This window comes from Amblyraja radiata, chromosome 8 (assembly GCF_010909765.2).
Source record: "Amblyraja radiata isolate CabotCenter1 chromosome 8, sAmbRad1.1.pri, whole genome shotgun sequence".
NCBI lineage: Eukaryota > Metazoa > Chordata > Chondrichthyes > Rajiformes > Rajidae > Amblyraja > Amblyraja radiata.
The window spans coordinates 8,389,034-8,404,838 of record NC_045963.1 but is presented as its reverse complement, the minus strand read 5'-3'; the positions used below and the strand labels follow the sequence as shown (position 1 = coordinate 8,404,838).

Sequence of the window (15,805 nt, the reverse complement as noted above, 5' to 3'; positions counted from 1 at the left end):
CCACGCTGGGGGCAGGGGGAGCAAGAGCCAAACTACAGGACACATGGGTGAGGGGTCCATCTAACCATTTTAACTACGTAATCCTCCCTCTCTCCCTTCTTCCATCTTATAAACCCCCCACCCCTTCTCTCCATGTGCCAAACCTTGACTCGCACCCATTTCACCCCACTCCCCTCACGTTTATCAACGTATTAGCTGTGTAGGAAGGAACTGCAGATGCTGGTTTAAACCGAACATAGACGAAATGCTGGAGTAACTCAGCGGGATAGGCAGCATTTCTGGAGGGAAGGAATGGGTGACGTTTCGGGTCGAGACGAAAAGAGGTCGGGTCTGAAGAAGGGTCTCGACCTGAAACGTCACCTATTCCTTCTCTCCAGAAATGCTGCCTGTCCCTCTGAGTTACTCCAGCATTTTGTGTCTATCAACGTATTGCCTGCCAGGCCTTGAACTGTCCTTCGTCTTACAGCTTTCTTCCCCTCCCTATGATCAGTCTGAAGAAGGGTCCTGACCCGCAATGCCACCTATGAGATGCTGCCCGACCCTTTGAGTTACCCCAACATTTTATGTGTGCTTTTGTAGACCAGCATCTGCAGTTCCTTGTTTCTATAGAAGATAGAAGCTAAGTTCACAAACTGCAAACAAATCCATTCAAAAGCTACAAGATGAGGACAACTGATGGAGGCAACAAGACTAACTGGCTGAGGCTTAATAGGAAACCGCCACCCACTTACAGCAGAGTACATCTGACATGATTGCTCAAAAAGTTAAAGATATAGCACTGTCTGTGTTGGAATGTTAATATTAAAAACCAAATATTCATTCTGCAGAGCACTTTTAAAGATTACTCACATACAACCAGAATCCATCCTCGTTACTCACAGGGAGATTTACTAATACAATGCTGCTTTAATGTGCAGCACTGTTAAGTGATATTTGGGCATCAAACCTATGCCACTGCATTATGTAATAGCCTTCGGATATCGTGCTTGGTGGCTGAGCCAAACCAGACCATGATGGAGAAGGTGAGGACAGGCTCTACGATGGCCGTATAGAATTGGACCACAGTCGTTGCCTGTGTCAGATTGTGTTTCCTCAGCTGCCACAGGAAGTACATCCTCGGTTGGGCCTTTTTGAGTCGATGGTTGCCTCCCATTTAAGGTCCTTGGAGAGGGTTGTGTCTTTCGTAAACTTGAGAAGCTTGACAGAAGAGTCTGTGGAGGTGCAGTCGTTGGTGTAGAGAGAGTAAAGGGGAGGGGAGAGTACACAGCCTTTCGGTGCTCCTATGCTGAGGGTCTGCGGGTCCGAGATGTGCTTTCCCAGCCTCACATGCTGCTTCCTGTCTGTCAGGAAGTTGATGACCACTGACAGAGGGGTTCAGGCAGAATCAATTGGAAGTATTTGGAGTGTAGTAGCTCTGGCACAATGGTGTTGAATGCAGAGCTAAAGTCAACAAACAAAATCCTTGCATCGGTCCCTTGGTGGTCTAGGTGCTGGAGGATGAAGTGCAGGCCTAGGTTGACAGCATCTATTGGCCCAGTATGCAAACTGCAGAGGGTCTTGAGGGTAGAGGGGGAAACATTGTCTGGTCCTGGAGATTTCTGGCTTTTCTGTCTTCTGAATAACCTCTCCACTTCCTCAATTTCTAGTGATGGAGAAGTGGCCAGACTGATGTTGGGCAGCAAACAGAGAGTGGGTAGTGAACGTGGGCCCAGATTGGAGTCAGGCTGTGAGTAGGTGTGGAGTGGTGATTGGGGAGGGGGGGGGGGGGGGGAGGGGATATTTATCAAACCTGCAGTAGAACTCGTTCAGGTCATTGGTCCGCTGACCATTGTCTAAGGAGCAGGAAGATTTTCTCTTGCAGCTGGTGATGGAAGTTGGAAGTGCTTTCACAAAGAGCAGCATAGTTGAAGAGCAGATACATAAAAGGCCTGGTTTGGCTCAGCCACAAAGCACGACATCCGGAGGCTACAGCAAATCGTCCGATCAGCTGAGAAGGTTGTTGGCTGCAACCTTCCCTTCATTGACGAACTGTACACTGCAAGGGTCAGGAAGCGAGCGGTTAAGATCATCTCTGACCCCTCTCACCCTGGCCACAAACTCTTTGAATCACATCCCTCTGGAAGGTGACTCCGGACTGTCAAAGCCATCACAGCCAGACATAAAAACAGCCTTTTTCCACGAGGAGGTCTACTCAATAACCAAAAGTCTGTAGCCTCATTGTGCTTTATTTTATTTCATTCACATGTTTAAACTGTAATGTCTTATTATTAATGTTTAATGCTTTATGTGTCATTCTTAATTGTTACTGTATGTTGTGTTGTTACTTGCGAGTGGAGCACCAAGGCAAATTCCTTGTATGTGTACATACTTGGCCAATAAACCTATTCATTCAGTTGGCCTACCAGTTGCATTTATCACTGTAAACTTGCAAAAGCATCGAATATAGAACATCAAAGGGCTTTTTGGAAATCAAAGTACCCATTTTTCTGTTAAAAAAAATGCTTTCCTCACTGACCACTTTACTTTTGCAAAGAAGGCAGGTCGGTCATGTTCCTCCATAGTTTCTCATTGTGATTTCCAGCATTATTATGCAGATAACCAAGTATATTCTTGCCGATTAACTGAAAGCATTGAAACTTGCATATGGAAAATATAAATATTCTACTTCTCCAGTTCAGTTTGTCCACTCAAAATATCAGTGAATTATAATTGAATAGAATCAAACATAACTTTGAATTCAAATCAATCTTTTCTACTTGTATGCACAGGGTTAGGTTCAAGCAGACATTCAGGAAAGGATTAGGAATCAGAAACTAGGGCATGGATTTCCTGGCAGGAACTACACATGCTGGCTTTAGTTATATTAATCTGTAAATCCCTAATAGATTCTGGCAATCTACCATGGTGCTGCCCAACTGTTGTATTGACATCCATTTGTAAATTGTCAGAGAATGTATTTACATAAAATTTTGCGTTATACACCAAAAAAATGCTGATAAATGCAAAAACACAGAAAGAAAGTGCATTTATAAAACTCAGATGCAGTGGAAAAGGGATCAGAAATCGCAATTCAATTCTATTGATATTTTACATGTGGGGGCCTGTTATTATTGGTCCCTTCTTTTAAGGCCCCTATGAAGGATATCCGGAGGAAACAAGTGGTTCTACAGTAAAATAAAACACTACACATGTATGAGATAATGGGCGACTGCACCAGAGTTAGATGGATGGTGGGTTGAGTGCTAGACCTCTGGTCCCTTAGTGGGATTGGCTGCCACAAATGTGTTGAGGGTGAAGAACCAGATTACTACTATTCAGTCTGGCCTCTGTTGTTTAACACTGTCATTTATTTTTTTGACGTGGCATTTTAGGGTCCTCTGACACCTCTTCCGACCTCATCTACTGTTTCAGGTATATATTTTCAGGGTTTTGTTTGTTGATTTTAGCTCTGCATTCAACACTATTGTGCCAGACCTACTACACTCCAAACTTTCCGGGTTGACTGTGCCTGAACACCTCTGTCGGTGGATCACCAGCTTCCTGACAGACAGGAAGCAGCATGTGAGGCTGGGAAAGCACATCTCGGACCCGCAGACCATCAGCATAGGAGCACCGCAAGGCTGCGTACTCTCTCCTCTCCTCTACTCTCTCGACCAATGACTGCACCTCCACTGACTCCTCTGTCAAGCTCCTCAAGTTTGCGGACGACACAACCCTGATTGGACTGATCCAGGATGGGGAGGAATCTGCCTACAGACAGGAAGTGTCACAGCTGGCGTCCTGGTGCCATCTCAACAACCTGGAACTCAATGCTCTTAAGACAGTGGAATTATTGTAGACTTTAGGAGAGCTCCCCCTCCCCTCATCCCACTCACCATCAACAACACCACAGTCACATCTGTGGAGTCTTTTAAGCTCCTGGGAACAATCATCTCCAAGGACCTTAAGTGGGGGGCTACCATCGACTCCAGTCAAAAAGGCACAACAGAGGATGTACTGCCAGAGGCAGCTGAGGAAGCACAATCTGCCACAGGCAATGAAGGTCCAATTCTATATGGCCATCGTAGAGTCTGTCCTCACCTTCTCCATCATGGTCTGGTTTGGCTCAGCTACCAAGCACGACACACAGAGGCTGCAGCGAATCGTCCGATCAGCTAAGAAGGTTATTGGCTGCAACCTTCCCTCCGTTGACAAACTGTACACTGCAAGGGCCAGGAAGCGAGTGGGCAAGATCATCTCTGACCCCTCTCACCCTGGCCACAAACTCTTTGAATCACTTCCCTCTGGAAGGTGACTCCGGACTGTCAAAGCTGCCACAGTCAGACATAAAAACAGCTTTTTTCCTCGAGTAGTAGCTCTACTCAATAACCAAAAATCTGTAGCCTTATTTTGCTCTGGTATTTTATTTAATTCACATGTTTTATTATTAATGTTTAATGTTTTATGTATCATTTGTAGCTGTCACTGTATGTCATGTTGTCATTTGTAGGCGTTGTTAATATCAGAAAAGTTTTGGGGAGAGAAAATAGCTCAGCTCTCTCATCTTTTCTGTTACACTGCCCGAGACTAATCCATAACCATAACATTGGATACATTCAATAATTGATAAAGGATTCTAAAATGCAGCCTTTACTAAATATATTCAGATATAGAGAAGTGATTGTCATTACCCATCTTCCATTCCTGGCTGTAAGTAGAGATGTGCATGTACTGGTCGGAGTCGCTGAATCACGTGAATGCATAGACGCTGGAACATCTGCAGAGCCCAAAGTAAGGTTTGAAGGGAAAGGTTTTAATAATCATATTTTATTGAGTGAAACAATTTAATTCCTGATAGTTTCTATTCAGAGCAAGCTTGAACTTAATACTAATTCATAAATCAGTACAACATGAGGAAACTGTATCGTAAAAATGATCTATTCGTTAGATGTACTACAACTGATATTAAACACTTCATACCTGTCTCACAATCTGATTTGGACACTTGATAAGAATTTGCATTGGCCACCAATCATCATCAGCCATTCGATCCAAAAACCACTACACAGATAAAATACCAAGATATAATTTTGAAATTACACAAAAATAAAGTTTCCATTACTTTTGAAAGTTTCATTTAAACAATTCTCACTATCCCATTAACAATGAAACGGACATAACCACACGACCAAATAACCAGATCGAAGTTCAGGGCCTGCAATGCTGCAGAAATAGTTTTATACCCTTCCCCAGATCTGTGTCTCGACACAATCCTGTCTTGGAGGTCTACGGACAATTCCTTTGTCTTCATGGTTTGGTGTTTGCTCTGACGTGCACTGTCAACTGCGGGACCTTACATAGACAGGTGTGTGCCTTTCTAAATCATGTAAAATCAATTTAATTTACCACTTGTGGACTCCAATCAAGTTGGAGAAACATCTCAAGGATAATTAATGGAAACAGGATGCACCAAAGCTCAATTTTGAGTGTCATAGCAAAGGGTCTGAATACTAATGTAAATGTGACATTTCAGTTATTTCTTTTTAATTACTTTGCAAAAATTTCTAAACACCTGTTTTCACTTCTTCATTCTGGGGTATTGTGTGTAGATTAATGATAAAAAAAAGAATTCAATCCATTTTAGAATAAGGCTGTAACATAACAAAATGTGGAAAAAGTGAAGTGGTCTGAATAATTTCTGAATGCACTGTATGTCCCTCACAGCACCATTTCCATACTAGTTCTCAGCCTATGACTGTTAACGAGCCACTTTCTTCCCATTACCATGTTTCATAACAAAAATGGAAAGTACTGGAAATCTGAAGCTGATCAAATAGCATCAATGTAGAGATAAATGGAGTTGACATCACAGCTCAAAGATCCTTCATCAGAACCAGACAAATTAAAAAACAAGCATGTAAAGTTGCAGAGACTGGGAGAGTTCAAGAAAATAGATGGACAGTTTGTGAAAGGATGGAAACTTTCTGTCCACAAAAAGGTTAATTATGGATGCTAGGTCTCTTCCTGCAAAATATTTTTCACATAATCTGAATTTTAACAAATAGGCACTACTTAACTGTAATAAAATTCTTGAAATGTCAATTTTATGTAACTTGTTGAACAATAAATAAATTAATATTGTACTTGTATGTCTCTCATAAATTGAGTTAATTTGACTATTTTAAGTTACCCAATGAGCATTATCATCTTAACTGTGGCAATTTAAGCAAAGCCATTTTTATTAGCACTAGTAGTGCCACGATATTGTTTAAAACATTAAGCCATACAGTACCAATTGGAAGAAAGTTGTTGAGAAAGTAGGTTTCTCACCTCACAGGCTGCCTGGCTGTTGTTAAACTGTTTTGTCAAAAGTTCAATCCATTGCAACATAGTGGGCTATTAAATAAACAAATATGTTCAACTTGAATATGCATACATCTGAGAGCTAAAATCGACAAGCTGGCCAATAAATAAAGAAAGAGTTACGCAGTCAATGTATACATTTGCTAATACATTTCCCCTTCACTGCAAAAATGCTTTGGTCAATCAATCCCCAAACAGCCATGTTAAGTGTGTCGATTTGATGCAGGATATTGAGAATTCACAGAAACCACATAGAAAAATATTATTTCCTCTCATATCAAGGCATGCATCAATAATTCACATCTTTAGGAGATACCTTCCCACTTTATACATGATCAGCAACTAGATTACAGTAAATACGTCAAATGCCTGCACTACACTATTCTGTTGATTCCAGTAAATTGCAATGCAATGTGATCCCACAGAGAGGTGGACCCAAATGTGCATCTGGACTCCACAAAGTTTTAGCAAACATCCCAAATACATTCATATCTAACAGCAATGCCCAAGAAAGATAGTTAACTTTCTTCACTCCATGTGTTCACTAATACTGGTCTTCTACCTAATCTAAAAATATTGGAAACATAGATGTTGACCTTGGCTCTGAACAATATTTTTTTTCAGGCTAATGGAGAACTGGAGCTATATTTTTTATTGTAGAGCAATTTCACTAAATTGTATAAAGAAATATAATATTCCATAAATACTGTATTAAAAATGAAATTAAATTCAGTAAATACCTGCACCGTGTTTATGTACTATACTATGTGTGTGTGTTTTATACTGATATATTTAAAAAATGTGCACTTACCTTTTCTTTGGAGTGGATAAAGGTTTCCAGGACGAAAGAGGTACTTAGCTATGATCAAAAACAAATACATTTCAACAATGTAGAAACAAGGAACTTACAAAAATAAACAAAGTGCTGGAGCAACTCAGCAGATCAGGGAGCATTTCCAAAGAACATAGATGTTTCCCTTCTTCAGACTATGTATGAGAATACAAAAATATAGTCTAAAATATTTTTTAAATGTCCTGAAACTGCTGATGAGAACAGTGTAGTTGCTGTATGAAACAGTGATCTTTACTCTGGCCTAATGCAACTCTCTTGACACTTCTTCGTACCTCTATTAAGACAGTAACCACATCACTGTCGACCTAGCCACTGTTTCCCATTGACCTTAGCACCGTGAGCGATTTCCTAAGGTGCTAGATGTATATCAATGCCCATGAATGATTCAGAGCACCCACCCACACTGAGTCGCTAAACCACATTGCTTCTCCTTCTTGCTGAGGATCCACAAGCAGGACTGTCCAGGCAGATTCATCATTTCAATGGCAACACTCAGACACTATCTCCTCAACAGTTGACTCAATTGTTTCACTTCTTAGCTGGTCCCTTTTCCCTTACACCCATGACACTTCCATGCAAATAACCAGGTCTCACCTTCGCAGTCATAAGGGATACAGCCTTTGGATCAGGTAACGTGCTTGGGATGCTGCTGCACAACTGCCACATGAATCTGAAATTGTAGAATTTTTATTAAGCAATTTGCATTATAATGCCAACATGATTCTGTAATGGTCTAGACGTGATCTAATGTTGCAAAACACTCACCCAAAGTAAGTATGTTCAAAGATATTCTTGTCCTGGAGAAACTGCATGTTGTCATGCCAGATCCACTAGATTAAAAAAGATATGATCACCAAAAACACTCTTGGAAGATGGATGCTTGAAGTTTTATTTTGCATAAACATTGAGATTTTGAGGTTTGCTTTGCCCTCTTCTTAAATGTTTTCTCTTTAAAAAAAATAAATTCTTCAGTAGCATATCCCTTCTTTAATCACACTAGATTGTGAAACCTCTCTCCTCTGTTCAGCCTGCCTTTCTCTAGATCCATTCTTCACAAACTGCTGCCATGATATTTCCATTAACCTTGCTCACCCTAAGCTGCAGCCAAACCACCTGAATCTACAGTGCTCCACTCACTATATCGAACCCCAATATTATCAAACTTGATGATGTGAAGTTGCTGTATGGCACATTGACTTTTATCCTGGCTTGAATGCAAGCCCTTCTTCATACTTCTATTATGACAACAACATCACTTAATAACTAGCCACCATTTCTCAGACATTCAGTGATCTTAGCTTGAGCGATCGTCCTTATCCTTTCCCATCCTCAGGCTCCATATCACTCAGAGCCAACTTCTACTTTCTGCTGAGGATCCACAAGCAGGACTGTACTGGTAGAGTCATTGTTTCAATGATGATCTTCAGAAGTAAAATCTTCAAAACATGACTGAATTGGTTCATCTCTTATCCAGCCCCTTTGTCCTTACATCTGATGCCCTCAATCACTAGTGATAGCTTTTAGCTTCCTGGTCCCAAACAAAAAGGAAGACCAGTCGTACATCCAATCCCTCTAATACCTCACAGCAGGAAAACCCTGCAAATCTTTCCTGAACAAGATCCAAGCAGTGCCCTTCCCTCAATCCCCATATTGCCCATCTCCTTTACCACACTTCTATGCTCGGCTACACTGATTCTTGCATTGAACACCTTATCCTTTGACCATATTTACGCCTTCTAAATTAGCTGTGTAGTTCCCAGAACCTGCAAGGGTCCAAGTTATTTCTTTCTCTTTGGGAACTGGTGGAATGGCCATCGTTTCTGTTCTACTCAGAGCTTCCTCCCTCGTCCCTTTTACCATTGAGTCATACAGTGTTGAAACTGACCACAGTGTTTCCACGCTTCTTGTCAACCATGGCTATTCCTCCAGTATGGTTGACAAGGCTCTTAAATCTTGTCAGTTCCAATATGTACTCAGACTTAGAATAAATAGTCAGTCTTTTTTCCAAGGTGGAAATGTCAAATACTAGAGGCCATAGGTTTAAGGTGAGAGGGAAATAAATTCAAGGAGATAAGCAAGGCAAATTTTTATTTTACACAGAGAACGGTAGGTGCCTGCAAGGTGCTGGACCAAGTAGAAGCAGATATGGTAGCAGCTTTTAAAGACATTTAGACGGACACCGGAACAGAGAGGGAAAAGAAGGATATGGACCATATGCAATAGGGCATCATGGACACTACAGACATGGTTGGCCAAAGGGCCTGTTTCCGACCTGAACTTTTCTGTATTTTATGATTACCTCTGCATATATCTCCAACCAATTTAAGAATGATAAAATATCGTTTATTTTCCCTTGAACATTGTTATTATTTTTTAATATGTAGGCTCAATAGGTCACAAAAAGATTACATTACCTCCAAAAGTTCTGGTGAAACATCAAAGCTGTATTCCTTCCCATTTTCTTCTTCTGTCTCCACTCGTTTGTAGAACAGCATATATGCACTGTGTGTCTAAGACCAAGATATTGTTTCAGCAGCTAATACCTTCAGATATTTCTTCTCTAACTGATGGATTAAATGGCGATATATTGGGCATGGTGTGTAAATGTCAAGGAAATTACTGGAATGAGCTACCTAATCTTCCAAGAAAAGGTTTCAGATGAACACGTGATGTGGAAGATATTAAAAAAAATCCTGAATGCCACATGAACTTGTCATCAACACACCATTAATAATTTAAAATATCTTCCGAGATATTTTCATGCACCCTATTGCTCGTCACTAAACAATTTCTATGGAGAAAAATAAGGATTTATCTTTTGCAGATTTCTTACCCTTCCAAGTTGAGAATGGAGACATTATGGACACGGGTATGTGAACAAGAGGTGTGCATGCATGTGATCAGCAGATCTCATATCATCACTGATGTGGCTTTGGGAGGAACTTCCCCAAAATTAGATCTGTAGATTGTGATTATTGTGTGTAGTGAGTGGCCTTTAAACACTGCCCTTGTTTTGAATTTCCCCCAAACTTATCTTTTCCAGATTTAGGAGGCTGGGAGTGGAAAAAGGCCACTGAGTCAAGTGGTAGCAGGGTCTCAAGCACCACAATCAGTTGAGGCATGAGGGCTGAAACTACGCCCACCCAACAAAAACACAGAAAATCTTTACAAAACTACAGTGCCCCATCCCAACATTGATGCACAGGAAAAGCATCCAGAAACATTTTCTGGAAATAAACTTTTTAGAAAATAAAATAAAAGGCAGTCCCCAGGTTATGCAAAGGTTCTGTCCTTGAGAACTGTCTGTAAGTTGGTGTCTCCATATGTCAGAAACGTCCGTTGTAAGAACAGCCCATCACCTGCATAAGAGGGGGATGACAGACAGCCCTGCTTGCGACTGCGGACATCCAGACCAGACCATCGCACACATCGTGAATGACTGCTCACTGAGACTTTTCCCTGGTGGCATCAAAGCCATTCACCCAGTAACTGTCCTGGCCTGGATGTCTACCCTTGATCTACAACTTTAGGCTGTGCACGCCATACGCAAGAAGAAGAAACTTCCATTTTTTACAGCTACTTAACTCATATCCCTCTACATACACTTGTTACAATTCTTTCATTTCATTGAATAAACACCCCAATACTGCCCATAATTAAACTAATGGAATGTATAGATTATCCAGTCATTGTTTTCTTTTTTCTTGCCAACACCACCCAAGAAAATGAATTGCTTAACCTGGCACAATTTCCAAGAACAGGTTTTCCTGCCCTACTGTTGAACACATTGGAGTTTCAACCAGTGGTGCTAGATCAGGAAGTCACCAGAGGAGAGCATGGCCAGCAAGCTCAGAACATCAGGGTTAATGTAGGAGCCCTGAAACTTCCCACCAATATGAAACCACCAGCAAACAGCAATATCCGGGACATAGCTTTTTTTTCTCCCTGCATGCTAATTTGACTTACCTTTCCAAATGTTGAATTTGAAACATAATGATGCCATACTGAGAGATAGTAAATGAGAGTTAAAAAGTGAAGCTAAATGTGCCTCCAATACCTCATCATCCACTTGGGTGAATTCAAATGTAATAAATTGGAATATTAGCACTGGATTTTGTGAAGATAATTTGCAAATTACTTGTACTGACATCAATTCTACTGGAGTCTCTTAATCCACTAGAGATAGATTTAAAATATTAGTTTGTGGATGGCTAAATCAATGTCAACCAGGATTTCAGAGCTACGCAAATCCAGAAGTTATTATTGGTTTTGTGCTAAATTGACCCCACACACATGTTTACAGTATCATTACAACCATAAAATTCAGACTAATATTGTCCTCCTTTCTTCCAGTAAAATTAGATGTTGCAAATGACCTTCTGAACATATTTTACAAAGATTTTTTCAAATAAATAATTTTGCATCCTTTGTTTTGTCTCAAACACATCCATATTATATCCTATTTGTTTCCTCATTTCCAATTTTCTTCCTTTCACCTACCTGTCACCAGAGCTGCCAAGTTTTGTCAGAGCATTTCAGTATTCTAGTACCTGAAAATCAGTATTTTGCTGAGGAAATCAGTTTTTTTACGCAGTGCCATTTTGCTAATTTTTTTTTTGTGTGCAGTCATACCCATGTAAGAGTACAAGAATGCATAACTTTGCAACCAATTGACATGTCTTCTACATAGCTTACTTGACAGTGCATTCATTGCCATCTCTTTGTATACTGCTGTTTGAACGGCTGCTTCCTGCTTTTAGCACCAAATGGTGATGTAGAAGCCATTTTGGAAGCATCTCTCCCTCCCTCTCTCTCTTCCTTCCCCTTGACCCCACCCGCCGTTCTGTAAAATCAAGGCCAATCCCAATGTAACTGCAATCCCACTGGTAACCTTTCACCACTAGGCTTATCCACTGCCTGAAAAAAGAATCAAAGGCTCAACTTCCACTGAGAAAGAGAATTCCAAATTCTCATTATACGAGAATTTTCCTGAACAGTCTGTGACCCATAGCGCTGTGTAAAGCCCATAGCGCTATGTTTAAAGCCCATAGCGCTCCAGCCGGTAGCGCTATATTTAGAACCCACAGCACTTCGTTTAAATTCCCACACATTAAACTGACAGCGCTCTGTTTAAACCTGAAGCAGTACAGGCAGCGACTCTGGAGAGAAGGAATGGGTGACGTTTCTGGTCGAGACCCTTCTTCAAACTGAACTCAACTCCGTATTTAAAATCCATATTTAACAACACAAAATCGTACAACAGTATTCCAATCGCATTTCCGTACAAAATACAGAAAATCCGTACTATTTGGCAGCTCTGTGTAACCACAACTCTCGCCCCTACTTTTGACTCTAAGATGTCAAAAGTTAAGAAAAAAGCATTGCGAAAAACATACAATCAACAGATAATTTGATTGCCCCCAAAAAGTAATTAAAAATATATTTAATGCACAACTGGTTATTCCCTATATGATTTATTTACCTTTTCAAAGGAAAAATCCATGAACTTGTCTGTGACCGAATCATAGGTTTTGGTCTAAATTAAATAAAAACAGTAAACCTTTTCAGTATTCAATATTATGAAAATTGCAAATTGAGCTACCCAATTTGTTAACATTTGTTCGATAGAATAAATTGCAGGAAAATCTCAAAGTAACATGTCAACACAAAACACTTGGCACTGTATAAATTTTCACCATTCTTTTCCTTATTTCTATCAGGTATCGAGAGATAATTACAGGAATCTTCCTGCACTTATTTGATGGTGCAGGGAACAACAACTGATGCTAACCTGGCTCTCATTCAGGCAATTCCCAGTAGAAATCAACAGAAGCATGACCACTAACCCTCTTCATACCTCCCCATTGTTGCTAAATGTAGCATTATTCTATCAACCTTTTTTGACCTGTTGAGTTTATGCCAGTTAACAGAGTAGCCCCAGTCCCTTACTATTTTGCCCGTGATCTATTTTCCCATTTTGTGTCAGTATAGTGAAGAAAGAATACAAATGGAAGAACGTTAGGCCAGAACAAGTGAACAGTTCTCATCATAATGTTCAAGGGAGCATATGGGGGCACAAGAACACATCCAGATGCAATTTAGTGGGTTGTTGCCAGTATTCAAGTTAAGAAGTGAACAGTTGGACTGGAGTGGTCTTTTTTGAAGACCTGAAGATGGGTGGCAACTTGAAACTTGCAGTCTGTAAGGCTAGTGGGGTTGTGACACCTATCATTTATAAGGTGTCCAGAAGAGCATCTGGGTAGGTCACAATCCCTCGGCTAACAGACCAAGGTCCTTGATGCAGAATTAGTCCAAAGAGATTTGTTTAGCTCTTGTGGACATGGAGAGGGTAAAAAATAAAAGGGTATAAAAATAAAATAATAGATAAGTTTGAAGTGCATGTGTGTTCTTCTTTCTGAAAGTATGTTGAAAATCAAGGTAATAAAAATTATAGGTAATTGATGCCATCTATGTGGCCTTTGTGAATTGAATCATGTACATTATGCCATTAGTATCCACGTAACCAACTTGTTGATCCCAGAAAAGAATTTACCTGCAACAGAACATTTGTAGTCATTAAATTCTACTAGCCTGAATTGCAGAATTGACAAGACAAAATAAATGAAGACCAACGTGAAAAATGTTATAAAGAGTGCAACCCTACATTTTTTATTTCTTTACAGACATTAAAGGTGTATCATGTTTTTAAAGATGCAACTTACTGTCATTTCTCCACCAAAGCATTCAGAGGCGAGTTGAGCAGAATCAAATGGTTTTACCTCAGCATCATTAAATAAATACCTAACAAGAAAAAATATTTAATTACCACAACTGAGAAACAAAAATGAATAGGCTTTTGCCACTTCGAGTTAGTTTGGCACACTTTTGCACTAAAGCAATATTTAGTTCATATGAACAAAAATATTTTGGTGAATTTTCTTTATCCATCTTTTTTTTTCCAGGGGATAGATGTACAGGCAAATGAGATCAGTTTAACTAAGCAGTATGTTCGGCATAAACATTGTGGGCCGAAGGGCCCATTCCTGTGCTGTACTGTTCTATGTTCTATCTGTTTACTTTACTGAGTAAGTTATGGCAGTATTTTCAGTTTGCTGCACTCATAATAGTTTGCACAACTAACCTTAAAATTGGAACTACAAAGATCAACTTACCATTTGTTGTTTTTGTAAGCATGAAGATTAACAATCTCTCTGATGAAACTGTAATAATGACCTCCATCTGCCGTCCCGGTGTGTACAGTTACTCCTATCAAATCATACTCAAAGCTTTCACTTTGTTTAACCTTTCCATCCTCTTTCAAACCTAAAAACATAATTAATACCATAATCATTATGCTCAGCTCACCACAGATTTGCCAGCTGGTAATGGCTAATTAGAAAGTCTACCCTGTTACTAAATCATACAAAAGTGCTGAAACAAAATACAAAAAATAACTCAGGGAAATCCAGGTGGAGAAAACAGCTCAGGTATGTAATCTTTTATATTCTGATAAAGTCGGCATCTAGATACATTATCTCCGTATCTTTTTCCCTCCCCAACCAAAGATGCTGCCGGACAGAATTAATATTTTTATTTAAGATAGTCAGCATTTACTTCTTTACACTTGGGAATGTCCAGGTGGAAATGGAAGATGGTCAAATTAATGGAAATCTGTGTAATAGCAAGAAGCTCATAACCTATTCCATCACAACACATAGAAGGAAGAGATATTAAAGATCACGATTCCAAATGTTACAAAAAGTATTTGCTATCTGGAATGTAATGTTGCTTCTCATATTTAAACAGCATGAAATAAATATAATGGTGGGGGGTGGGGGGGAGGGAGAAAGAGTTGGAGAAAGAATCATGTACGCATGTATAGCACAGTGTTCCTTCTCCTTTAAAGACACAATCATTGATCTCTTCAGCGCTACGAGAATGTGTAACCACAAACCTACTATAATCTTGCATGAGGCTCTATCCGGGGCTTCATTTCAGAATATATGATATTATAAGAGAACTAAATCATGAAATTTACTAATATACTAATGGTACTAACATCATTTTTTAAAAAACATGCAAAAGTAAAGAACTGTATATTTTAAAGCAAAACCAAGGAATTATTATAAATATTTTTTATCAGCTATAAAGATCTACAATTAAACAAGGTAACATTGTGCAGTACCATCTATACGGTCATTTTTGCCCATAAGATAATCTTCAGTGTATGGAGTCATGTCAAGACGGAGGGGAAACGAGAAATGAGTGTTGACTTTTTCTTTCATCATTGTAACCATATTAAAAGTGTATCGCATGGTATTAAAACTCAAGATCCGCGGTAATTTCTTAAAACAAGCTCTGTGAAAGACAAAATTTAAAAAACAAGGAAAATGTTACACGCTTGGTCATTGCAAGGGTACAGTAGAACTGAATTTGGCAACATGAAGTCCAGGTTATTTATTTAGGTATATCATTTGCTTTAAACACAAGATTATCCCTCTTGCAAGAACACCTTTTCTTCTGATTGATTTTCCATGAGTTTGAGTTTAGTTTATCATCACGTGTACCGAGGTACAGTGAAAAGCTTTTGTTGCGTGCTACCCCAACAGC

The 15,805-nt window shown here is 39.7% G+C and overlaps 1 protein-coding gene across 1 annotated transcript in view; it reads right to left on the bottom strand.

The window, feature by feature from the left end:
• The window catches only part of usp34 (ubiquitin specific peptidase 34), a 181,136-nt gene that overhangs the window by 42,718 nt on the left and 122,613 nt on the right, over positions 1-15,805 (bottom strand). The window contains 11 exon segments of the mRNA XM_033025144.1: positions 4,671-4,756; positions 4,960-5,040; positions 6,310-6,375; positions 7,154-7,201; positions 7,790-7,865; positions 7,961-8,025; positions 9,610-9,705; positions 12,678-12,731; positions 13,918-13,996; positions 14,368-14,518; positions 15,381-15,553. Of these exon segments, the coding sequence (XP_032881035.1) occupies positions 4,671-4,756; positions 4,960-5,040; positions 6,310-6,375; positions 7,154-7,201; positions 7,790-7,865; positions 7,961-8,025; positions 9,610-9,705; positions 12,678-12,731; positions 13,918-13,996; positions 14,368-14,518; positions 15,381-15,553 (975 nt within the window).